General features: G+C 29.8%; 4 protein-coding genes across 8 annotated transcripts; 2 read left to right on the top strand and 2 right to left on the bottom strand.

Annotated features, from left to right (window-relative positions):
• The first annotated feature begins 1,703 nt into the window (after positions 1-1,703).
• On the top strand, positions 1,704-5,422 carry LOC114119598 (RNA-binding protein with serine-rich domain 1). Of its 4 annotated transcripts, XM_027981201.2 has the most exons (7): positions 1,733-1,850; positions 1,913-1,962; positions 2,611-2,733; positions 2,796-2,954; positions 3,056-3,181; positions 3,964-4,208; positions 4,275-5,422. In XM_027981201.2, the coding sequence occupies exons 2-7, from the start codon at positions 1,946-1,948 to the stop codon at positions 4,547-4,549; spliced, it is 945 nt and encodes a 314-aa protein (XP_027837002.2). In that variant the 5' UTR covers positions 1,733-1,850; positions 1,913-1,945; the 3' UTR covers positions 4,550-5,422. The 4 variants fall into 4 exon arrangements, with proteins under 4 accessions (XP_027837003.2, XP_027837002.2, XP_027837001.2 ...); XM_027981202.2 differs by lacking the exon at positions 1,913-1,962 and having other exon boundaries at positions 1,704-1,850; XM_027981200.2 differs by having other exon boundaries at positions 1,755-1,962.
• A 350-nt stretch (positions 5,423-5,772) lies between these two features.
• On the bottom strand, positions 5,773-8,000 carry LOC114119600 (ileal sodium/bile acid cotransporter-like). The gene is made up of 6 exons (XM_027981204.2): positions 7,468-8,000; positions 7,149-7,378; positions 6,910-7,084; positions 6,419-6,681; positions 6,169-6,355; positions 5,773-6,103 (listed from the first exon to the last, which is right to left on the bottom strand). Exons 1-6 carry the CDS (start codon positions 7,808-7,810, stop codon positions 5,922-5,924), a joined length of 1,380 nt encoding a protein of 459 aa, XP_027837005.2. The 5' UTR covers positions 7,811-8,000; the 3' UTR covers positions 5,773-5,921.
• A 205-nt stretch (positions 8,001-8,205) lies between these two features.
• LOC114119630 (rootletin) lies at positions 8,206-25,837 on the top strand. 2 transcript variants are annotated; one of them, XM_027981255.2, is made up of 24 exons: positions 8,206-8,493; positions 14,951-14,988; positions 15,511-15,747; positions 16,079-16,351; positions 16,428-16,585; positions 16,647-17,022; positions 17,085-17,231; positions 17,290-17,823; positions 18,004-18,301; positions 19,115-19,413; positions 20,729-20,923; positions 20,997-21,173; positions 21,242-21,424; positions 21,504-21,696; positions 21,771-22,130; positions 22,193-22,623; positions 22,704-23,097; positions 23,556-23,848; positions 23,910-24,197; positions 24,263-24,475; positions 24,655-24,936; positions 24,996-25,213; positions 25,299-25,422; positions 25,492-25,837. In XM_027981255.2, exons 3-24 carry the CDS (start codon positions 15,529-15,531, stop codon positions 25,699-25,701), a joined length of 5,865 nt encoding a protein of 1,954 aa, XP_027837056.2. In that variant the 5' UTR covers positions 8,206-8,493; positions 14,951-14,988; positions 15,511-15,528; the 3' UTR covers positions 25,702-25,837. The 2 variants fall into 2 exon arrangements, with proteins under 2 accessions (XP_027837056.2, XP_027837058.2); XM_027981257.2 differs by lacking the exon at positions 15,511-15,747.
• Positions 10,569-13,137, bottom strand: LOC114119631 (uncharacterized). The gene has a single exon (XM_027981258.2). It carries the CDS (start codon positions 13,126-13,128, stop codon positions 11,434-11,436), a length of 1,695 nt encoding a protein of 564 aa, XP_027837059.2. The 5' UTR covers positions 13,129-13,137; the 3' UTR covers positions 10,569-11,433.

A 25,837-nucleotide genomic window follows, 5' to 3' on the forward strand; every position in this document is an offset into this window, starting at 1 on the left:
AGAATTTTCTATGCACGTACACGTATGTAGTGAAAATCCGCCTTTAACCTTTTAAATGTGGAGACCCGTTTTTACATTTTTTTATATACACGCATAGATTATTATTAATAATCAATATTAAAATTAGTATAAGTAGGTATACTGTACATAAAAAACATAAAATACATAAAATATTATAATTATTTTTAATTAAAAATAGTTAATTCGTCGTTATACAGTTATTATACCATATAATTATGGTATGCATTATCAAACCTTCTTTCTTTCTTTTTATGGTTTTTATACGGGCCATTTAGGTCGCAAGGTTAGATGCCGCAATAACAATACCTACCACTTGTCTCCAGCCCTCCACCCATCTCTATCTTGAGCTAGTTCTTTTCCGTCGTTTACTCCCAACCTTGATGATGCACATTTTGTAAATCTGTCTTTTCACCGCTGTCTGGGCCGTCTTCACGGCTTTCTTGTGTCCGGTTTCCAATTTGTGGCCAATCCTAAAGAGCAGGGGTGGCCACAAACCTTAGGTTTAGGAGCCGCAAATTTATAGTTAATTCGAGGTGAGCCACATTGTAAAGCAATGGTTATAAAATAAAGATACGTTTTTTATTTTAAATCAAATGAAGGAACATTTATTTACACTTAATTTTAGCCTTAAGTTTGGTTCAAGAGCCGCACGAAATTGATTTAAGAGCCGCATTTGGCTCGCGAGCCTCGTTGTAGCCACGCTTGCTATAAAGTATAGGGCCTTCCGACCTCCACACATGTCCAGCCCATCCCAGCTAATATATTTGTATTAATATATTTGTTTCGCCATATAGTTCTACTACTTCTCGGTTTGTTTTTAATTCAAAGTCCCCTATAGCGTTTCTTTTTCATTATTAGATATTTAATTTTAATACATATATTATATATATATATAATTTTTAAATTAAGGTTTTTATAATAACTTGGTTGTAGCTGTTGATTTTAAATTATTCTGTCAACTTATCTTAGTTTAACAGACTTTGTTAGCTAATTCTCATATAGCTGATGAAGTTTCTAGTCGGCCTCGGTTTCTTTTTTGAATTTTATTGTAGTCATTGTGGAAGATCAATTTTCACACGAATAAGTAGTTGCAACTTGCAAACTTACTAATGGAATGGTACCCTACCTACTTTTAATGCTTTTTCAATCTTCGGCGAAACTTGGATATATATTTAAACCTTTATCCAAAATTAACCTATATTTTTAAAAATCTTATGTAAGCCCAAAAATGAAATCAATTCAATCAATTTTTCTTCATTTGTTAATGATAATGTATTTTGAAATGGGTTTATTACTCAATTATAATATTTTTACTAATGTCTTGTAGGATCGAAATATTTATTTTCGTCATAAATCATAGTTAAACCTATTCTTAGTAATATAATATACATGTATTATGTATATTGATTTTACTTTTTCATTACTTTATATTATTATTTGAGATTTTTAATTTTTATATTGATTTAAAATTTAAATCCTAGGATAATAAGTTGGCGACCTCAGGTTGAGAAATACTGGTCTACACAGTTGTAATGAATTCCTTATTATTTTTTTTTAAAGAGTTAATCCGCTAGATAGCATTAAGTGTATATAACGATTCCCCGTTCAGTCAGAAAATGATACAATATTATTAAGTTGTCAGACTTTATTTTATGACCATGGTATTGCATTATACAAGAACTCCTTGTTAAATGCTATGTTATCACTAATTGTCTAATAAAAATGAAGCCTACTGACTGTTGGCCGCCACACTGCCGACCGCCGACTGCCGAGTTCCTACAACAAACGTTGAAACGTCTGTAAACAAAACTGTAGTATTCAATTTTGGTGTAAGTTTTTATTTTTGTCACTAAATGTTTTTATGAACTTAGTTATTAATAAAATTGTCTAGTTCTGCGTTGGAAACACTTTAGCGATCGCCGCAATGGTTGTTTCTGATTTGTAAGTATGCTCGATTTTCATCTAATCATGTGTTGGTGTTTTATTGTTAGGTATATCCGATCATGTCGGTCTTATTGTAAGATAACAAAAATATAGGCGAATGCCCTTAATCCGGTCGGACCTATAAGTATAAACAACTTTTGAAATAGATATTAATTTTAATTTAATTTTAAGTTGCCTTAGATACCTAGTTGTTCAAACTCGTAAATATGTTCATGATAAGTATTATATTGTATCTGGTATTCCAAATTGTATATCAATAATAGTGCAGATCACGTAGAACCAATACTATTTCTGTTTCCATCACCAAATCTTTGGAAACCATTTTCAAGTTGAAACCTTACTTAACAATTACAAAGTATTTATTTTTATGTATAAACTTACAAGCTATTTAATTCCATTACATTAAAGTATTAATTAAATATATTTTATTTTATCAATTATTATTAATACCTATACTTGTATGATATATTGTTCTTAGTTCTTACTATCCTATGATGGTTTATTTATACTAGATATCTTTATGAATAAGATATTATTTAATATAATTAATATGATACAATACCATTTATTATTTCTAGAGTATTTAAATTATACCTACTTTTATTTATTATTATATTATTGATCTTGAATTGGAAATTTTTATAGGCCTAAAAATCGAAAAGAAAAAATGGAAGGTGATCATTCGGATAAAGAAAATAAAAGAGAAGAACAAAACATAAAAAAGAAAAAACGTGCTCGTTCATCAAGCAGTGGCTCGAGTAGTAGTCGGTATGAATTCATATTTGTATGTTAAATTTATTTAAAAATTAATATTAAAATGGTTTATTTAGTTCATCATCAAGCAGTTCTCGCTCTGGTAGTGGTTCTTCAGGATCTAGTAGCCGTTCAAGCTCAAGTAGTTCTGGTTCTAGTTCACGTTCCAGCTCAAGTTCATCAAGTTCAACTAGTTCTTCTGGTTCTTCTACTGGTCGAGCTAAAGCAAAAACTAAGTGAGTTTTAGTTATCAATATTTAATAACATAATTCTATTGTAAATTAGTTTATTATATTGAAGTATAAATTTTTATAATTATAATTTAATTTAACTCCAGGCAACCAAGATTGAAAAGTGGCAGCAAGACCAAGAGTAGAAGTCGCAGTCCGAGAAAATCAAGACGTGATGATGAGGAAAAAGTAAAAAAAGCTGAAAGCAAAACTAGAACTTCTAGAAAATCAAGGTAATTATCTTAAAACAAAATAAATCTAACATTACACTTTAAGAAAAGAAAAATTTCACTATTTTATTTCTTAAAAAAAAACATAAACGTTAATTACATTTTTCTTAGTTTTATATTATACTTGGACTTGTATTTAAATTAAAATGGGTATGGCCCACAATTTTAGACACACGAGGAAACCCATGCATTTTTTTTAGTCATTAGTCACTGTAAACTTAAATTTAATATATTAAAGTGCGGCCAGCGAAATTAGGCGGGTGACTGTCGCGTCTCAAGTGGCGCAAATTTTCATCAGTGTTTCCTAGACTACATTCCTGCGTAAAATAATTTTAAACGCTCTGACATATTATGTTTGTTGAATGTACCTTAGACGATAATTAAATATTTGTAAGGATACACAACATTTTTCATTAAACAGCAACTGCATTATTTTTTTCTATAGCTATGCCGCTATGCATTTAATAAGCAATATTTTTAGAACCCCTGGTTTGTATGAAAACGGTCACCTGGGACGCGATGGTTACCCACCTAATTTTGCTGGCCGCACTATAGTAGATCTACATTTATATTAAATTTTATTGTACTTTTGTTATTTATTATAATTTTTATACAATTATATTAAAAACATATTTAATATATTCTTAGTCCGGATATACTATTCACATGTATTCAAATAACTGTATATATAGAAAATCCTAATTTTTCATGTGTAAATAGTAATTATTTAATTTAAAAGATATTTTAGGCACATAAACATAGTAATAATTATGATGTGATTTTAGATCAGGTAGTCCTAAACGTCGTAAGAAGGAAAGATCACCAACTCCAAAACCATGTCGTATTCATGTTGGTCGTTTGACTCGCAATATTACTAAAGAGCATATTCAAGAAATATTTTCTGATTTTGGAACAATAAAAGAAGTAGATGTACCCTTAGATCGATTTAATAGATTATGTAAAGGATTTTCTTATATTGAGTACTCTACGCCAGAAGAAGCTGAGAATGCCATGAAACATATGGATGGAGGTAAATGTCATATTTATTTAAAGATTTCCATTTTAATTATAAATATTTAACCTTTAATCATTATAGGTCAAATTGATGGACAAGAAATAACTTGTGCACCAGTGTTATTGCCACGTCCAGCTATTCGTAGAAGTCCTATTCGCCGTGGTGGTTGGGGTGGCGGTGGTGGTGGTGGTGGCGGTGGAGGTGGCGGTGGACGCCGAAGGAGTCCACCTCGATACAGACGTAGATCACCAATGCCTATTAAACGGCGTTCTCCTCGCCCACGTAGAATGAGGTCTCGTTCGAGATCTCCAAGAAGGCGTAAGCATAGTCGTTCTGGATCTAGCAGCTCACCTTAAATTCCAATATAGTGTAATAACTTCACAATATTTAAAAACAAAGCAACTTAAAATAAACAGTTCATAATTTTTTTTTATATATATACATTATTATTCTAGGATCTATTTCAAATTAAAACACTAGTTTTTGGTAATTTTTTTAGAATTTTGACATTGATTTATCATTATATAAATACTAATTTATATTATATTTATACTTTAATATCTTTCTATAATTTACTAAATGTAATGGTGATCTAGTATTTTATAAAATGAAGGTAAAAATAAATGTTAAATATTAAACTTAAGTAAATTTTTTTTTTTTTTTTTGTATTTTTAAATTTTAAAATAAAATATAAATACAATTTATTTGAACATTTTATTTAAACTTATTTTTATAATTTAATATTAGTTATCAAAATACAGAATATGTAATTTATCTGACAAAGTTGGAACTATAAAATGTTTTAACTAAAATTCCAAATTTAATGACAGGTTTAAAAGAGCTAATGTTTTGTATTTTTTATAACTTGTTTCAACTTTCAAGTCTAATGAATAACAACATTTTAAGGACATCATTGCATTATATGCCATAGTCTTATATCCAACATCTACGTACAATAATAATAATTATTAATTTATATTCAGCATTAGTTAAACTACTCTTCAATTTTTTATTATTTGTGACTCCGTAGTACATTATTAGTGTCGGAAGTAAAAAGTATTACATCAATTACTACCTAAAGAGAATATAATTTACGTTCAAAGATTCAAAAACTTAGAATTATACTTAGTGCTTACTAATAGTAGGAATAGCTATGTTAACTCACAACTTATGGGATTAAGAATATTCAACATATTATTTTAATGAATTAAAGACTAATTTCAACGTAAGATGTTTTGTATTTATTCCTTTTATGGTTGGATCAACTAAGACTTATGTAGTTGATACTTGATCATATCAATTAGGTTACATAATCCAATACAAAATTAAGTGTAAAATTTAACTGTGTGTTAATCACTTAACTAATTTAGTTCAGTGGTGTTGATTCACAATTTAACTTTATTCTAAATATTGATTTATTTTTTTTTTACACCATACCATTTTTGAACCAATAAATTCATTAATTATTATAATTTGTAATATTGTATCAATATTATTTAAATTTTTGTCAATATCAACTATTTGATAATATTAAGCTAGAAATAAATAGTGCTTTTTTTGTCAAAATTTACCAAGACAATTGTTTTTTTATGGTATAAAATTTCACTGGTATTATTTCATTAAAATATTAAATAGACATCTTCATTGTAAAAAAAAAAACATTTACAATCCATAAACATAAAGTTAAAAAATTAACAGAATAACTAACATTGTATGATACTATAATATTCACGCTTGTTTATTTTCATTCTCAGAATTTATTGCTGATGGGGCTTCTCTTCTATCCAGCATTGATTCAGTGGCTGGATCTTGAGTATTTACTACTCCATCCTTTTTTCCAAAACATTTTTTAAATATAAAAGCCATTAATAATGGTATGGGAGTCATTAATGCGACAGCAACTGGTATAACTAAAATAATTAACAGTTTAATATTACTTAATAATTAAAATTATTTAAAAATAAGTTAATATTACCTGTGGTTATATCTGCGGCTGGCTGTCCCAGAGAAAATTTTAACATGAATATGGCAATACCAGTGTTTTGTATACCAGACTCAACTGTCATAGAAATGATATCAGGTCTAGGCAAACATGCTAAGGTAGATGATATTAATCCTATTAAATAACCTGTCCATGGTATCACTGCACCAGCTAAAATGATCTATAAAATAAAATACATTGGAAATTTAATAATTTAATAATTCAAACAAAATTAAATACTCACTTTCCAAGAAAATATTTTGAACAGGTATAAGTTAGTGACTGTGGCAAAGATAATTATAAATATTATCAAACAGCTAGACAATGGCTTCAGTATACGTGTCATAACTCGACTTACTCTAGGCATAAAACGCTGAATACAATATCCAATACACAACGGAATAATTAATGCAATGATAGAGGATCCGATTCGGGAATAAGGAACAGGCATTTCACCCACAGAAAAGATACGTTTACCGAGAAACACAATCCAAAATGGTATCATAACTGTAAAATAAAAATATATTTTTTAAATAAATAAACAAAAAATAATGCAATAAAAATCTATTTAATTTTATTCGCCCCCTTAATTTTAACATTTTTTAAAACTCAACATTGTACTGAATTAGTATATATTATATATAATATATGATAAAATAATAAAAATAATAGCTAATGTGTTTAAAGCTACCTACTAAAAAAATTATTATCATAAATATTTTCAAAAATACGTACTAAATGATTCCAGAGTTCCAATAGTTGTCAGGACAATGCTGAGATTAATATTGCCATCTAGAAGAAGGGACCATACACTAGATGCTCCTCCTCCAGGACTTATTCCTGTGAAAAACAAACCCAATTGCATTGAAACTGAATTAGGGAATATTAGCTTGGCGTAAAAAAAACTTAACTGAAATAAAATATATATTGATTACTTATTAGTTGATATGTTAACTTAGTTAAAAATAACTTACTATAGGTAAGATTAGGAACTGAGCAAAAAATGAAACTGCAGGAGCAATTGGTTTTCTAACTGATTGTTTAAGTTGTTCTACATCTATAGCACATCCCAAGTTAATAAATATAATGGACATCAGAACAGCAACACTAACGACAAATATCTTATCAATCAGTTGTGGTTTTCGAATTACTTTGATGTTCATGTGATCATCGCTTGAATTTAAAACAAGCATAGTATCGTTTTCTGCAAAAATGTATAGACAGTTCAGTTAGTAGAAACATTTAACATAACTTGAGTAAGTACTAATATTGATATATTGTACTTAAACTCACCAATTTTTACTACTTGAAAGTACAATTTTGTGTACCCAAGAAACTCAGAAGTTAAGTTGAAAGAATTTTCCCACAAATTTGATGGCATGGAATTATTTCGTGGTAAATTAAAAAAATGCCTACTAGGATATGCTACATCCTCATCAGAACTAATCACTTGAAGTTGTAAATCTTCATTCTCCCAGGTTGCATTTGTTTGTGTGTAGAATACTATTTTTGTACAGCTGCCCATTTCCAACTCTCCATCTGTATTGTTAAAAGTGAAAATCCAATCGTTTGCAGCTATTGCAGTAGTAAAACATGTTGCCACGCACAAATTCAATAAAAATGCAGTATAAAACATGATGGTATACAATTTAAAATAAAAATATTAACAAAATATTATTTTAAGATTGATTGAGTAAAGAATACAATCACAGCGAGTTATGGGTTAAATGAATTACAAGTAAATCCATTATTGTGTATTTAATTAAATTATAATTAAAAACATTTAATTATTTATTATTGACCCTGTCTAAAAGATTTAAACCTTGAGATAAATTAATATACGATTATAATTTTTAATTATCTTAAATCTGTATTCTTTATATAGGTACATTACTACACTAAATTTTAAAAATACAATTAATATGATATTATCATTTATGTTACAACGTGTTATGTAATCTGAATTCTGAATGACAAAAATGACTGATTTGATGATAATAACCGACTGGGGTTTGATAACAGTAACAGAAATATTTTGTGTGTATATATATATATATATTGTTACTATAATGATAACTGACATACGGCAAATAAGAAATAAAAATATAACGTAAAGTGTAAAATAATATTACAAGTACTTTATTATTATTTTTTAAATGCAATTAAAAATTGTGAATTATTTTCAGAAAATCGCATTGTTTACTTAATATTGTTTCGTTGACACAATGAACAAAAGGATTCCGTTTTTTGTGATAAATGTTTGATTAGAATATGATTCTATCAAATATCTAATTTAAAATAGGATCAACTTTAGAAGTAGTAAGTGTGTTATATATATTTTTTTAAATGGTTTAACATGAGATATAAATAATAAAAAGTATAAAAACCACAAAATGTTTAGATAATATATTATAATTATGCTTTATAGTCTATGCCCTATGGTATTGGTATAACATATATGAAAGTATCTACACATTTATAATTATTTTTTAATTAATAGGTAATGATCATTTTTATTGTAACATATTGATATTATTGTTCAGTTACATACAATTTACAATATTTCCATGTATAATCTTTAATTAAATAAAAAAAATATACATTTTGTGATAAACATTTAATTAAGTTCATTATTTAGACTATAATAGTCGTAAAATTGTTTGGATTTCTCTATTTTTGGTCATAAAAACATTATCATCTTTTTTTAATACTAACAAATTTCTTCTATAAACGTATTATCGTTAATAATTAGGTATACAAATTGTTAACCCATCTCACATATTTATTCAAGTTATAACGGTTAACCTATACTTATTTAAGTTTTTAAATATTGGTTTATTAGTTTGTTGTTGAAATTACATTGTTATTTAAAATAAAATGAAAATATATAATTCGATAATTAGTTTTTCCATGTATATTATTACGGGATAGTGTTACAACTGTTTTCTATTTCTTTTTTTATTATTTGACTACCTACCTAAACATAACATTTAAATTTAACATGGACTACCTCTCATATTAAATAAACTATTGCTTATATTTTACCTTAATTTAAGTATAGTACCTAGTATATTGTTCCAAATTTCAATAATTTGTGTAGATTTGTTGGTTATAAATTCAATCAATCATTAATATAATTGACTATCTAAGTAACTAAGTAGGTATACATAGTTTTTATAACGCAACAAATTTATATTTAAAGAAAAAACTCATTTTTTTTTATTAATTATTGTTATTTTTTTTATTTATATTCCAATAATAATTTCTATAGACATTTTTTACATTAAGTAATTAGTAATTTGAAAAAATATATGATAATAATATAATTTAATAATTTAAATAGGTAAATTTAAAATTGCTCAGCATTAGTTACAGCTTGAAATATAGTATAATTATTATTATGTTAGTATATATTTATAAATCATTCAACAATAATTTTTTTTATGTACATTTAATTACCATTTAAACAGAAGATAAGATAAATAATAAATGTATTATGTTGAAATATAGTTTGTGTAATTTATATATATTTCTATTATCTCACAGAATAATAGTTTTTGTCGGGTTAATTTTTGATTAGTTTTTAAATCAATAAATTGGTTGGTTACTATGACAATTGTTTTTGTTTTTGTTTATATAATTGAGTACCTACATTAAAAAATACATGTGGCATGTGTACATACTACATAAAATGATTCTTATACATTTTTTGTTAAATAACTTTTAAACTTATTGAAATAATATGTTTTAAAGAAAATATGTTAAGCAATAGGAAATTCAAAAGTAAATTAGGTTATTATATGACATTTGATTAAAAAAATAGGTTTTCAGTTATTACTTTTTAAAACTAAAACATAAAAATAATAAGTACTTCGGTTGATAAATTATAAAATCTAATAACGAAATTATATAAAATCTATTTTATATTTTACCCATTTGGATTTGAAATTAGTTTATTACCTACTATACAATTTACATATTACATAAATTGACCCTATATTTTTGAACTCAAGATAAATCATATTTTAGTTGTTTTATTTTGTCAAATTCCCGTGTATTTACATTTTAAGAAATCTGAATTGTTAATGTTACGTGTTGAAGTGACTATGAATTTCGTTTTCTATGACCCATATCATCATAACGACTAAACGACCGTGTAGTGTAATTCGCTTCACTGGATTTATTCCGTAACAGGTACTTCCTTGCACCAAATCTTTTTTATACATTATATTAAAACAGGTACCTCACCAAATACATGTATATATATACTATGTATGCATGATTTACCCCATAACACAGTTTCTTATAGGTAATGCTAATAATACGTTTTTCGTTCCTGGCGATTAACTACTGGAGTAGGTATATTACAAAAAAAAAAGTTGGCATACTACGTATTTTCAATTCTTTGAAGTAAACTAATATTATAATTTATAATATACATAACAAATATTACATTACATAATATACCTGCAAAACGTCAACATATTTCAATACAACTATAAATTATATCGTGTTATTGCACGTATTTATATGTGTATGTGTAGGTATGTTAAGTAGCGGTCCAATTTACAATCTATAAAAAAATATATCTTCTTATACTTAAATGTTTTTTATGGTTTCATTGCTTTATAAATTATAAAAACGGGGTAAAAATTGATCTAATGTCGGACATGATTAATAATAACTAATAAGTAATAATAGTATTAATAGTAATAACTAATAACTATAATTCGTGTTTCGAATTATGAAGTGTTAGGTATATTCTATAATATTATCTACCTATTATTTTGTTTGTGGATTAAGTATTACGTTTGATTTCATTGTGGATTATTTAATTTGTGCGTTCTCTGTACAACGAAAGAGTATATATCATTGCTCATCCACGAAAATCGGTTTTTCAACTCGACACAGACGACAGCAGATTGTCGAGTGATGGGTACACTCAAAGAATCTACCTGTTCTTTTGTCGAAAAAAATATTGTATAGCCACGATTTTTGACCTGACAAATGACTAAAGATTGAGTGACTTTAGCAGTGGATGTCATACGAGTTATATTATAGATCACAATAATATTATAATAAAATATGTTATTAAATATCAGCTCAACGGATTTTGATAAATATTAGATAGTTGTCCGGCACAACATATAGGCAACACATGATCGTATGTATTATATTATATTGGACCTCTACCGAACACCCACATAAAAGCGAAAAATAAATTACAAAATTTGTACACGTGCCGCCGTGCACAGCGTATTAAAACGTGGTGTATCTGTTTTTCTGGGCCGAGGACGACAATATGGCCGTCTCTTCCAGCGCGGTGTTTATGCGGTCCACGATCATCTGCAGACTGTAGTGGGCGAAAAACGGCAGCGGGTCCCAATACGCGAACACCATTTCGCGTTCCATGATCACCGTGCGCACCAGACGCTTGACCGACTGGACGGTGATCGTCCGGACGACCGTTTCGCGAAGCAGCGACGTGGCGTAATACCGGTCCGTCGTTTCGGTCACGAGTTCGGTGCAGCCCGGCGGCGGCGCGGCGCCGTTGGCCTCATCCGCATCACGGTGATGTACCGCGGCGGCACACGCGTGCGATGCGTCCGTAACGCCGTTCGAACGGTGATGCGCGTGAGACGGCGGCGGCGGACAGTGTATGACGACGTGCTCGAAGTTGCTGAGGTACGACGCGTACGCGATGGGAACGCCGACGTGACATCCCAGCGGCACGACCTTCCGGGACGGCGACACGCACACCCTGAACGACAGGTAGCCGTCGAACCGCACCGGGACGGCGGACACGAACCGCGCGGTCCAGTCGTCGATCAGCTCGTTCCGGTCCGTCACCCGGCCGTCGTGCGCGGTGCACGTCACGTTGCACACCACCCGGCCCGCCTGCACCGTGGTGCACGTCGTGTAGTACGACCCGAGACAGTGCTGGACCAGCAGCCACGGGTGATCGTCGGACACGGGCCCGGGCAGTCGCAGTGACTTCCGGGCGGCCGGCAGCTGCAGGCCGTACGCCGTCTTGCATCCGGACTGGCCCACGTTGACGATGAAGTGCCGGTCGGCCCTGAACGACAGGTTGTCGTACAGCTTGATGACGTCGTCCTTGGAACACACCAGCAGGTGCTTGGGCACCGGCAGACCGACCGTCTCGCACAGGCGGAACACCTCGGACAGGTCGTTGAGCAGAGCGACGCCGTCCAGCCCGGGCGTCCAGCACCGGCACCCCAGCAGCTCCAGATGGGGCTTGGCCACCGCGTCGTAGTACGCCGACACGGTGCCGCCGGTGGGCACGTACACGTCCACGCGTTCCTTCTCGACGATCGCCCTCATCGCGTCCACGTACTGCACGCAATTGTCCTCGTTGGGCCCGGGCACGGTGTAATGGCTGTGGGCCGCCACCGAGAACGAGCTCAGCTCCGGCCGGCCGTCGATCTCGCACACGATCACCCGGGCGCCGGCCCTGTGGAAGTTCCTGGCCAAGTGCAGCGCCTGCACGGTGCTGCCGCCGTTTATCAGCACGGTGACGCACCGGCCCCGGCGCCTGTTCGCTGGGCTCGCCGTGCACAGCCGCAAGACGAGCTTGGACACCACCAACGGCACCCTGGCGCACTTCCAGGCGCACCGCACCCACAGGCACAGGCACAGCGACGGGACGCGCACCAGCAGCACGTTCACCCACGTCAGACCGAACAGCGCGTTGGCCACTGTCCAGAAGACCGATGACGCGTATCCGTGTATCGTGCCGGCCGTCACGTTCTGCGGCTGCACCAGGCGGCCCGGTGGCGGAGACGTGCGCCTGTCCAGCAGGTAGAAAGTGGACTTTGACCGTTTGAAGCTGTGCGACGGCGAGACGGCCGGCGACGAAGGGTAGCTGTCCGTACCGGAACCGCTGCACCGGTAGCGGTCGTCGGAAATGGGCACTTGGCGAACTGTGTCCGGCATCGTGAACAAACGAACGATCACTGTTGGAACTGACGGAGACTCGTTTCTCCGCGTTCAGTGGTCAAAGTTCTTCAGTCGTTATCAAAGTTTTATCGATTTTTTTCCCGTACGGTTCGCTTATTCTCAACCTTTGATTTGTTTAGCGCTTAACGTAATTAAATGGTGTTTAACAAAATAATAATAATAACGGTTTATCTAATTATGATTTTCACACGTATCAACAAAATAATCATATATAAATGAACGAATTGTCTTAATAAGCCTTCGTCTGATATATATATATATATATATATATATATATAAATTTATGATAGTATTATTATACTAGGCTAGGCTGTTGTATACAAATAAATTGTGTATATATATATATATATATACATATATGAGTACACGTTGGACTGTAATATATATATAAACGAGAATATTCGTCGTCTCTTCCTCATTCACAAACTTTTTATCATAACACATATAATATAGACTGTGTTGTTTGTGTTTCAAAGGTATATTATACATACTAACTATAGAGGTCAAGTACGTTCTATATAGAATGTCTTGCATATGTTGCATTCGCTACGACCGTGTTTAATTGTTTTACTTAAACGTGATGTCTGTCTATTGTATACCCTGATGTTGTGTTTAGAAACATATGAAGACACTAAAACAATACGAATATTAAGTAATATTTAAATTATAAATTAATTGTAAGAGAGTATAAATATTATTGTAGTTTGAACTTTAAATCGCCTAATTATTATTGTTTTTTGTTTTTAATAAGCATTTTTATTGATAAAATTAGGACGCTGTGGATATGGATAAGTAATAGTTAAATAGATAAACTATTTATAGAAAAAAAAAACAAAAACTTCTTAACACATAATTTGATAACATTGTCATTGTATAATGTATTCATCCATATAATACGTACATTTATTTAAAAAGGAATCAAATTTAAAAGGTTTTTTTTTAACTGAATACATATTTGTATACTGATTTAGTGGTGTTCGTTAACTTCTCGTGATATTATAAATAAATAAAAAATTAAAATATTAATTTAATAGCATAAAATTGTAATTGATATCGAGGCTGGGTTAAGTTAATCAATTTGTCCATTAAACGGTATTTGCAGTTAAATAAAAAGTTTTTAAATAATACGATATTTCAACATAAATGAAAAAAATTATTAATTTATAAACTATAAATATATTCTATAGAATTAAGTTGGAATATTAATTTTTACTTGTGTAAATATATGTATTTAATTAATTTTAAAAATCATCCAATTTCATCATTATTATTCAAAGCATGCGGTCTATAAAAATCAAATTCGGGACAGATACTTAATAAGTTTTAATTAAGTGTTTAAAATTAAAATGAACGGAGTAGTCACCAACATTTTTCAGGCTACCCCTGTAGTAGTAATATACTCAACTGCGCAAAAAATAATTGTATTATTCGTAAATTAATCGTTAAAAAATATTTTTATTTGGAATGAGGAATTAACAATGCACTTGTCACTAAAAAATGTAAAAAAATGATTTAAAAGATCTCATTGGTGATACCAAATAGTTAGACAGTTTAAGTGTAAATATAATTGCTGGGTATAGTTCAGTTATAGAATTCACTAAAAAATTTAAATTACAAAAATTCTATGATCTCATTTCTCAACTAGTTAGTGCTCACATTCGTATATAATAATTATAATATAGCCAATAAAGGTACTTCAATTTTATGCATAATATATATTAATATATTATAATTTATAAATTATAACATAATATTATTATTAATTATTAATCTTCTGCGTTGCTTATATTTGTTTTAGTTAATGTTTGGAGTAAACATGGATGATCACCGACCAAGGTAAAAATTTTTAAAATATTTGTAATTAAAATAATCTTTAAAATAGTTCATTGAATTATGCATTCATTTTTGTTACCTACTTAGTATTAACACTGCATTATCATTTACTGGTGGTTTGTTTTCACATATAATATTTTTTTTATTATTATTATTTTACTTATTGTTGCACGCGTAATGCAATTTCTCAATGCTTTATAATCGCTTCCTGCTGTCAACTTTCAAAACTTTTGTGATTAATATAATGTCTGAAAGGCTGAAACCATTTCACCCACATTTTTGCTCCGAGTAAAAAATAAATAAACAGTGCCAGTATGATTTTACGAGTTAACCTATCGCGTTTAGTTTTAAACGCCACCGTAACATAATAATAAAAATACCGAAATTATCTGATCATATAATCACCCTCATTCATTACCCATCATATTTCACCCCAAAATAAAACAATCAATGACAGAAAAACGTTATGATTTAATATCGTGCCGAAATATGCATCAGTCATGCAATCCGTAACTCCGCCTTTAGGTTTTACTGTCGTGTGTCATGGAATCAGAAGTGTCACGTGACGAGAGCAATTTGTCTCCGTATCTGTCGGCGAGATCACGGTTACCCCTTTGCCTACCCGAAGACGCCAACATGGAGATGGCACTGGCACCTGAATCCCCAAAAATTGAACAACAGTCGCAAAAGACACTCGTTGTTGAGGTGGTGTCCCTGAGGCCGATTGATAAATTCCGCAGGGCCGTTGCTAAAATGCCTAGGGTAAGTCATTTAACTATTTTCAAAAATCTTTTTATGTTCAACGGTCATTCGATTAAAATACAAAGCAGGTCCTTCCACGTTTTCTATTTACGGAAGTTTTTTGAATTTATTCGCTTACCTACCTACCTTTTAAGTTTATCTAGTGATAAATCAATTATAAACTTTATTTTATCAGATATACAAAACTTTTTAGGGTGGCGGTGAAACTTTGAATGAAACATTTTTAGTAGATATAACTATTGGTACCTCGTACTTTTTTTACACTATTGCGCAGTAAAATGTGTGAAAACAATTTTTTATACTCAATTTTTATTTTAAAATATTCAATTAGTTCTCCAAGAAAGAAACCGCTACACCAGGGAAATCCAGAAATGTTCCAAAATTGGGCACTGAAGGTATAGTTCGGCTGGATGGAGGGCGTACAAGTTTAAGATTACCAACAAATCGTTCACAAAAAACCGAACAACCAATGGATTTAGCTCGGGAGAACCAGGCTTTGCACGAGCGCCTGCGGGAAGAAGCTGCTCGGTATGATAGACGATTGGATACTTATAAATTGGCTCAACAAAGACAAGCCGTCCTTGTTAGTCGGCTTCAAGCAAAGGTCCGTATTTTCGATATTACTGTATCAGCGCTATTATATAGTGTTATTAAGTAGGTATATGAATTTTAATTTTTAGGTAATGCAGTATAGAGAACGGTGTTCTGAGTTGGAAAGGGAGATGAGAAATAGTATTCCAGCAATTGATAATGTTAGAAGTTATCGTGATTCAGCTAGAGATTATCAATCAATGGACTTAGATTCTGCAATACGTGCTTTAGAACAAGAACGATCTAAGTAAAAATATTTTTATTTTTTTTTTGTTATCAATCAATACATATTCTGGTTAAAATTGTAGATCTGAAAAAATCATGGAACTAAACTCGACGCTCAGAGAACAATTAGATGATGCTCAAACAAGTAATGAAACGTTATCTACAGATTTACAAAAGTTGACTAGTGATTGGGAAAAAATGAGAGATGAAATGAATGCTAAGGAAGATGAATGGAAAGAAGAAGAACAAATGTTTAATGAGTATTGTTCATTAGAACATGGTCGAATGATGAGTCTTTGGCAGGATGTAGCCCAAGTGAAACGGATGTTCACTGATATGAAGTCCTCAACTCAACAAGATCTCAATAAACTTCGAGGTGAACTTTCTTTAGCATCAAACGATATGGTTACTACTTGCAGTGGTTTAGTGAATGCGGTTAAACGGTCGACATATTCTGAAGTACAGTACCTACCAACAATTATTATAAACTATACACCATTCTTATGTCTATACAATTTTAGGAAAAACAATATGAAAATTTGTTGAAAGAAAATACAACATTACAAAATAAAGTAGAAAAACTGCAAAATGATTATGATACTGTATGCTCACAGTTGCGACAAAAAGAAATGCATTTAGAAGATCTCAAAGCTAGTCTTTCTGAATTTGTCAGTATTATTATTTAAAATTTGCTAACTATTTTATTGAACTATATTTATATTATAGGAAGACAAATGTATGGATTCTAATAAAAATGAAAAAGAAGCAGACAATCTACGAATTGATGTTGATGTATTGATGTCTGGAATGCAGGAAATAGTTAAAGTACTTCAGCAAGACAAAGAAATTCTTAGTGATTTAAATAGACCTTTGGCTCCACCACATGTTCATCTTAGCACTGGAATTATTAAGTCTGACACAAAATCAAAACCAGTATCTGCCACTAGTAACTTTGTCGATAGTACTTTGTCAGCCGTTCAGTCTGTTGTTTATAGATATCAATCAAACATTCATGAACTTCAAGTTCAATTATCATCTTGTGTTGATAAAATGTCAGAAACAAAAAAACATTGTGAACAACTAGAAATGTTAGAAAAAGAGTTACAAGTGAAAATTGAAGAACTGAGTAAAGAACTAGATGACTGTCGAAATGTTAACAATCAATTAGGCCACGAACGAGACTCACTTGCAGAAACACTCGAAAGACTACGAAATGAGGCTCAAGCATTACAACAGAACAGAATGCATGTCACCGCTGTGGTAATAATTTTTTTTTAAATATTAATACTTATTAGTTTTTATTATTATTTATTTATTTTTATATAAATAATAATACATATCTAAGAGACAAGTAAAATGTTCAATAATAATAAAAACTAATACGTTTAAATATGTTTAAATATTGCATTAAATATTTATAATTTTTTTTTTCAATTTTAGGTGGAAAATATGAATTCTGATTATGATAAAATACAAAAAGCTAATAGTAAATTACAAAAATTGAATGATACCTTGGAAGATGAAAAAATGTTCCAACAAGGTGAGATAGACCGATTATTAAAGGAAATTGACATAAGAATGTTGTCAGAAAATGATGTACAAGACAGATGTAGTTGTTTAAAAGAAGAATTGATTAGTATTAAAGAAGAATTGAATCAAGTGTATTTGGATAAAGAACTTTTAGAACAACGTTGTCTGGAACTTGAAATTTTGCAAGCTAAGATGGAAAAAAATAAAGGTTATTATTTAAATTATATTTATATACAGAGAGTATTATTTTTAATAACTTAACATACTGTTAATAGTATTTCTTAATTTTAAATTGTATAACTATGATTATATTAACTTAAAATTAGTTATAAATTAAAACATATAATTATTATGTAAGCCTGGAATGAGCTGGCAAGCTACCTAGAAAATCTTGGGGGTTTGCTCAAAATATGGGTAGGTTATGAATGATTGTAATTTTATATATTTACAATAATGATAAATTAGTACAAACATAAGAATAAAATATTATTGAATCGAATTATTGAACTGTATAGTAGCTGTAACTGTAATTTAACGTTAAAAATCCTAAAATTCTGTAGGCTTATTTCTTGCCAATAAAATAATAATATTACTTATCAATAACAGTATCATGCCATAAACTTGCATAAAGTATCAATGTTAATTTTTATACTCAAGCTAATGTTTTTTATATGAATCATTGGTGTATGGTATGAGTACATGGGCACCCCCATTGGAAATGGCAAGATAGGACACTTTCATCCCCCCCCCCTGGACAAAAAATATTTAAAACTTGTAGCTCAATAAATATTACCATAATATTATTATTATCTATATTACCTTACATTTGAGAATTTTTTTATTTTGACCCCCCTAAAATGTCACTTATGGGCGCCCATGTACTCATAGTAGAATTTTTTTTAAAATAACTAGTTCTAAATTTTATTTAAATAGTAAAATAGGTTAGAATTAACTTTCTAAAATTATTTTTTATTTAATTTTCAAATGTGTTGTTATATTTAATATTATAAAATTACTTTAGGTGATCTTGAATCTGAATTGGAAAAAATCGCATCAGATAGAACTGATTGTCATGAATCATTAGCTAAGGCTGAGTCACTTCTTCTGGACGGGAACACAGAAAAAAAAAATTTACAAAAAGAACATGAGAAATTAATTGAAGAGAAAAAAAATTTACAAGTGCAAGTAGATGATTTATCTAGTGATTTAGTTGCCCTCAGAAAAGAACTACTTCAAATGGAACAAGATAAGCAAGAATTAGAAAGTGAAAAGTCAAATGCTACAGAAAAATGGAAATCAACATTGTTAGAAAAAGAAAAGGTACAAATAATAAATATGAATAAAATGTAAACTATTTTACCACTCAAAAATTTTAAGTAAAATTTCAATTAAATTCACTATTTTACAATAAATAACTAACTCAATTAAAATATAATTTAATAAACAAATTAACTAAGACCATAAAGATAAAAATTATAATATATATAAATTGATAAGAGTAAGAAGTATAAATTTTTCTCTTTACTGTTTCAATCATAGATCTTAATTATACTTAAAAACCGTGCCTATATTACTAATATTATACCATGTGCTAAGATTGAAGGATATTTTAAGTGATATCATAACTAACACACAGTTTATAAATATATTATACTCTCAACCACTTAATAAATGATACTCATTATTTGAGAAAACACTAACATTTTTAAAAAATATTTCTATTACATAATGTTAAGTCTTTTAAAAACAGTATTTTTAACTATTTTTATTATTATACATTTTTTAGTTAACTATTTTTTTGAATGACAACATACATTTTTAATTTAATATTCTGAAACACAATATTATTTGGAGTATTTCTTCTAAAAAAAAAATTAAATTTTGAATAAATTACTTAAATTATAGGTGCTTAAAATTTTGTAAGTAAAGTAGTGGACCAACAATTTTTCAGAGTACCATTCCTCTATAGTCTATGCTCATCTAAACTTTTAAATACTTATAATTTATAAATCACACATACATTTTGATGTATTTATTCATTTTCCATTTTGAATGAATAATGTATGTGTGATTTATAAGTACTTCAAATAATATATACTATGGAATAAAAAATTTAAAATGCACGCATATTAAAAACATAAAAAATGATAATGATAAATAAGAGTAAAATATAATTGTTTTTAAACAGTTTTTGTTTTTAATTGTTTTTGTTTTTTAGTAATATTTATTAACAACTTAAGATTATGTGAACAATTATTGTTTTCTAAAATGTTAATAGTTTTTGAAGTAATGAAATGTCTTATGTGAAATGATCACCTGATATATTTTTAAAAATAACTATTTTATGTATGTATTGAACACTCAGTAATTTATAAATGCCCCTTATTTCAGATCTGATCCAAATTTAAAGTCAGTTTTTTAGTATACTATCTATAGTTCCAAAATAAATAAAAAATATATTTAAATATTTTAAATGACTGAGATTGTTTTGTGTATTTTGAAATTTGATTATTGATTAGTTTTTCTTTTTATTCTAGCTTCTTAATAATAATATTAATAATACATATTTTTTAAAATGGAAATATATTAGTAACATTTTAACAAGTATTAAATGTTTCACTAATTGTATATTTAGTTGGAGAATGAATTAGAAGAATTATTAAAAGATAGATCTCACTTAGAAGATCAGTTGGTAAATGAAAAGCATAAGAAACAATCTCTTAATGAAGAGCTAATGCGGTTAAATCAAAAAATTGATCATACAATAGAATCCAACTCCAGATTAAATAATCAACTTCAAAGTATTGTAAAAGAAAGTGAAGAAAAACAGGTTAATTTATTACTTATTACATAAAATAAGGTTCTATTAAGAAAATCAATTTAACTATAACTATATTCTTCAGATTGCTCTTGATAGTTGTGCTAAGCAATTGGATAACTTGGAACGACAATTTTCGTCTCTTTGTGGAGAGAAAGAAAACCTTGAATCAATATTATATGATGTACAACATAATTTAGAAGTATCAGAAAATCGGTGTAAACAAACCGAAAGGGAAAAACAAGAATTACTAATAAAACAAGTATATGATTAAAATATTTTGTATTGTTAACAATTATTTACTGTAGGTGTATTTTTTTTTTTGTTTAGGAATCAATGAAAGGTGAAATTTATCGTTTGTGTAAAGATTTAGAAAATTGTGAACAAGCAGCAAATCATACCAAATCTGAACTCCTAAATCAATCTAAGGCTTTGGAAATAGAATTCCAGCAAACTATTGAAGCATTGAAGAAACAAGCTGAAGAAAATATTCAAAAATTGTCTCATGAAAAAGTAGTTTAAAATTTGAATATTTTCTTTTTTAATTATAAATTATTATTATGGAATAATTATGTTCATACTTATTTGTCAGGAAACTCTTAAAATTAATTATGAAAGAAAAAGTCAAGAAGATTTAAATCGATTAAGTAAAAACAAAAATTGTGAAATAGAAAAACTAAAGCAAAAATTGGATATGTTACAAAAAAATATTGATACAATTACACAACAACACGATGAAGCACTTTTGAGGGCTGAAAACGACAAACAACAAACTTTATTATTAGGTAAATTATTTATGCATAGTAAAAAAAGTATACAAATAATTGAATTTTCAGTAATTGTAAATATTTAATTTTAGTTCATCGAGATCAAAAAGCTATTGTTAGTAAGTTAGAAAGTGTCAAAAAAGAATTAGAAGGAGAAAAAGAAAGTTACGAACGTTCACTGAGAGAAACTCGTGGAAAATTAGAGAATGAAAAAAGTTCAGTGACCTCATTACGTGAACAATTATCAAAAATCAAAAATGAATTAAATGAATTCCGTATGCAGTCCGAAAGTGAAAAATGTCAGTTAATTGGTCAAATAGATGAAATTCAAACAGAAAGAGATAGACACATACAAGAATGCATGGAAATTAAATCTCAATTGTGTATGGCAGAAGATAAACTTGACAATTTCCAGGCACATTTAAATGATATCAGTAGAAAATTAAAAGAATGTAAGTAATTTTTTTTTTTGCATTTGAATTTTTACTATTAAACTTATTATTTTTCTTTGTAGCTGATTCAATAGCTGATCATACTCGAAAAGATTTGATGGAGACTAGACGAAATTTAAATGAAACCATTATTGAAAAAGAAAAATATCAAAGTTCAAACAGGGAATTACGAGAACTTATTAAAAAATCTGAAACTGATAAACGTGAACAAGGAAGACATTTAGAAGACGCTTTACAAAAGATTGCTACATTAGAAGATAAATGTAGTCAAGTAGAAGCAGAGCGTGCTCGTTTAAATGCTGAATGCAAAGAGACATGTAGAAGAATTGAAGAAACGGAAAAGATAAGTAAAGCTCTTCAAGAAGACCTTCAACGGGCAGCTGTAACAGGAGAATCTCGTAGAAATGAACACAAACAACTGCAGACTAAATTGGACGCTGAAACCGAAGAAAAAGAAAGAGCATGTGAACTTGTTCAACAACTTAGAAGAAAAGTAAAAGCATTTTGCAGATTGAACTATAAATATATATTATAGATAGTTGGTTGTAATTATTAATGTTTATGATATTATAGGTAAATGAATTAGAGGGAATATTGGAGGGTTATGAGCAAGAAATAATGAGGTTACGTCATCGTGTCGATGAAGATGAGTTACGTTGGAAGACTCGTGAACAAGAACTACTTGATCGGCTGGATGATGGATTAGGCCATGAACGAAAGCTTGAAGATCAAAAACATAATCTAGAAGTCTGTTTGTCTGATCAAACTGTTCAAATTCAAGAACTCAAATGTAAATTGAGTGCATCAGAGGGCCGTCTTCGCTCAGCTGACACTCAACTTGGAGATTTGGAAAGGACTAAACGTGATGTAGAAAATCGTTTAAACACTATATGGTCTACTCTAAAACGAGTTACAGGCATGCAAGCTGATGGGTCTGTTAGAATAAGGAAATGGAGTCCAAGCAGAAGTAATAATATTTTTCATTAATATTTTAAATAATACTTGATTCTCTTTGTTTACCTTCAAATAGTTTTAATAATTTGTACTTGTTAATTTGTAACATATAATTAAAATTAAATTATTATGATCTTAAAATTTATATTTTATGTCATGATACCTATATTCACCGTGGAATAAGAACATACCTTGTTGTGTCGGCGATAAACCTATTTTGGTTCGCTGCCCAGGTATGTTCTTATTTCACGGCGAGTTTATTATTATATATTATATTTTAAATTTAAATATAAATAAATAAAAAAAATAATCAACTAAAAATATTAGATGTGAATTGTTGATTAGGTACAAATATTATAATTTTATTATATATACTATTATAAACATTCAATGATTAGGTGTATTATTTTATTACACCTGTAAATCGATTTTTAAATTTTGTAAATATATTAAAATTGTTTGTAATTTTAGTTATGGAACAAGGTACTGAACCAATTCGTATGGATGGGAAAATAGTGGATCCCGAAGTAGTTAAAAAGGGTGTAAGAAATTTGATGCAACAAGTAGCTCAAATAGAAAGAGAAAAAGATGATTACAAATCGCAATTATCAAATATGAATAGGCAACTTGAAGAAATAGGAGATATTCATAAAAAAACTGATAGTAAATTGAATTCAACTATTCAAATATTAAGGAAACTTCAAGACGAAAAAGTTGAGTTAGAATCAAAGCTCGGGCAAAAACAATCTATACTCTTATCTCAAGTAAATATATTAATTTTTATATTATTAATTTATATATTGTGCTAATTTAAATGCTTTATAGGCAGCAGAAATTAAAGAAAAAACAGAAGAAATTAAGAAAAATAAAGAAATATTGACAAATCAAGAAACTCTCATGCATGCTGACAAAAATGAAAAGATGCAATTGAAAGAACGTTTAGAAAAGTTAAAACTTCATATGAGTCAACTAGAAGCAGAAAAAAGGAATTTACAAGATGAGTTAACTCAAACTGAATCAAAAGCTACAAAATTGGAAATACTTAGAATTGGCCTAGATGGAGATTTACAGCGGTTACAAATGATGTTGCAAGAAAAGGATAGTCATATACAAGTAATAATAATATAAACCATAATATAATTTCTGCTTATTACAAATATATTTTGTATTGTTTTTAGAAACTTGAAGAAAAACGTGAGAGTCATTCTAAAGCTTCTGCTGCACTCGAGGAAAGATGTGTTTCATTAACTGCTACTATTGAGCGTTTGAATGCTTCATTAGCACATGCTACTGCTAATGAATGTGATTTAAAAGCTCAAATTCAAGCTCTTCAGCGATCTTTGCATGATGCTTCTATGAGTTCTGCTTCACATAGTGACAAATATAAACAAGTAAAGTTATATTATTATTTATTGCATATTAATTTGAGAATTACTATGTTCCTGAATTTTCACATTTGATCACTTATAATAAACATAATAATTTTATTATGTTTATTTTATCAAAAGATAAATATGATATTAATGGTAGCACATCTCATGTCATATTAATTTAGATTTAATATTTTTAGTTACAAAGAGCATTACAAAATTGTGAAAATGAAAAAAAAATTGCTATCGAACGTTTGGATGTAGCGCAACACAATTTAGCTGATTGTCGCCGTGACCAACAATCAATGAATGAGTCTATGATTAGACTTCAGATGGATTTAGAAAACAAAGAAGTTCAAAAATCTAATTTAGAAGCTCAACTGAGAGCTTTGGGAAATAAATCACTGCCAAGACAATCTAACAAAGATCTCTATGATGAAAGCTCAGATCTTAGATTTAAGTTACAATCACTCAATGATAAAGTAAAATAAATGTAAACAAATTAAATGATAGGTTATTGAAAATTTAAATTATTGTATAGGTACGTATGTTAGAATCAGAAAAACGAAGTTTGGAGAAAAAAGCATTATCAAGAAGTAAAAGTTTTGAAAGAGTTGATTTTGAAGGAAAGTATAGTCACGGTGGACGCTTTACAGAAGAAAATAGAGATTTAAAAAGTAGATGTGACGAATTAGAAAGGAAGTTATATGAAAAAGAAGTTGAATTAAAAAATCTTAGAATGTCTTCATCTGATTACAGGTAATTATATATTTATATGGTAACATAAGTCATAACCTTAAATTAATTTAATAATGTACCTATATTATATCTTTTATTTTATTAGCTCAAATATACCTGTAAAACACACCGATCTAGAACGTTATCGTGCTGGGCAGTTGCAAGCTGAACGCATGTTAGAAGCTCGCGAGCAATCGCATAGACAACAAATACATAGATTAGAGAATCAAGTAAAATAATTTCTAATTCATAAGAAAAAAAAATTATAATATGAATTGACTAAATATATTGTGTATAAGGTTGCGATGTTAAGGGACCAGTTAACAGAAGAAACTAAAAGACGTCAAGCATACATAAATAAAACGGCTAAAACCAACCGTGAGGCATTGGCGCTGAGACAAGTTTTGGACAAGTCGTTGTCTAAAATCGCGCAAGACCCATCGCCAGATGCTACTTTATTGAAACACGAAGCACGCACATTGCATCATGCCATTCCTTTGTCTAAGTAGTTTAATTACTAATTTGTATATCATACATTTCTTGCAAAACTATATTTTTCATATAGTTCCTATAAAGTGCACTCTATAAACAATCATTTTAGTGAATATGTTTGAACGATCAGCTTTAAAACCAAGTATAAATTTA

The sequence above is a fragment of the Aphis gossypii genome, chromosome 1 (genome assembly GCF_020184175.1).
Source record: "Aphis gossypii isolate Hap1 chromosome 1, ASM2018417v2, whole genome shotgun sequence".
NCBI classification, from domain to species: Eukaryota; Metazoa; Arthropoda; class Insecta; order Hemiptera; family Aphididae; genus Aphis; species Aphis gossypii.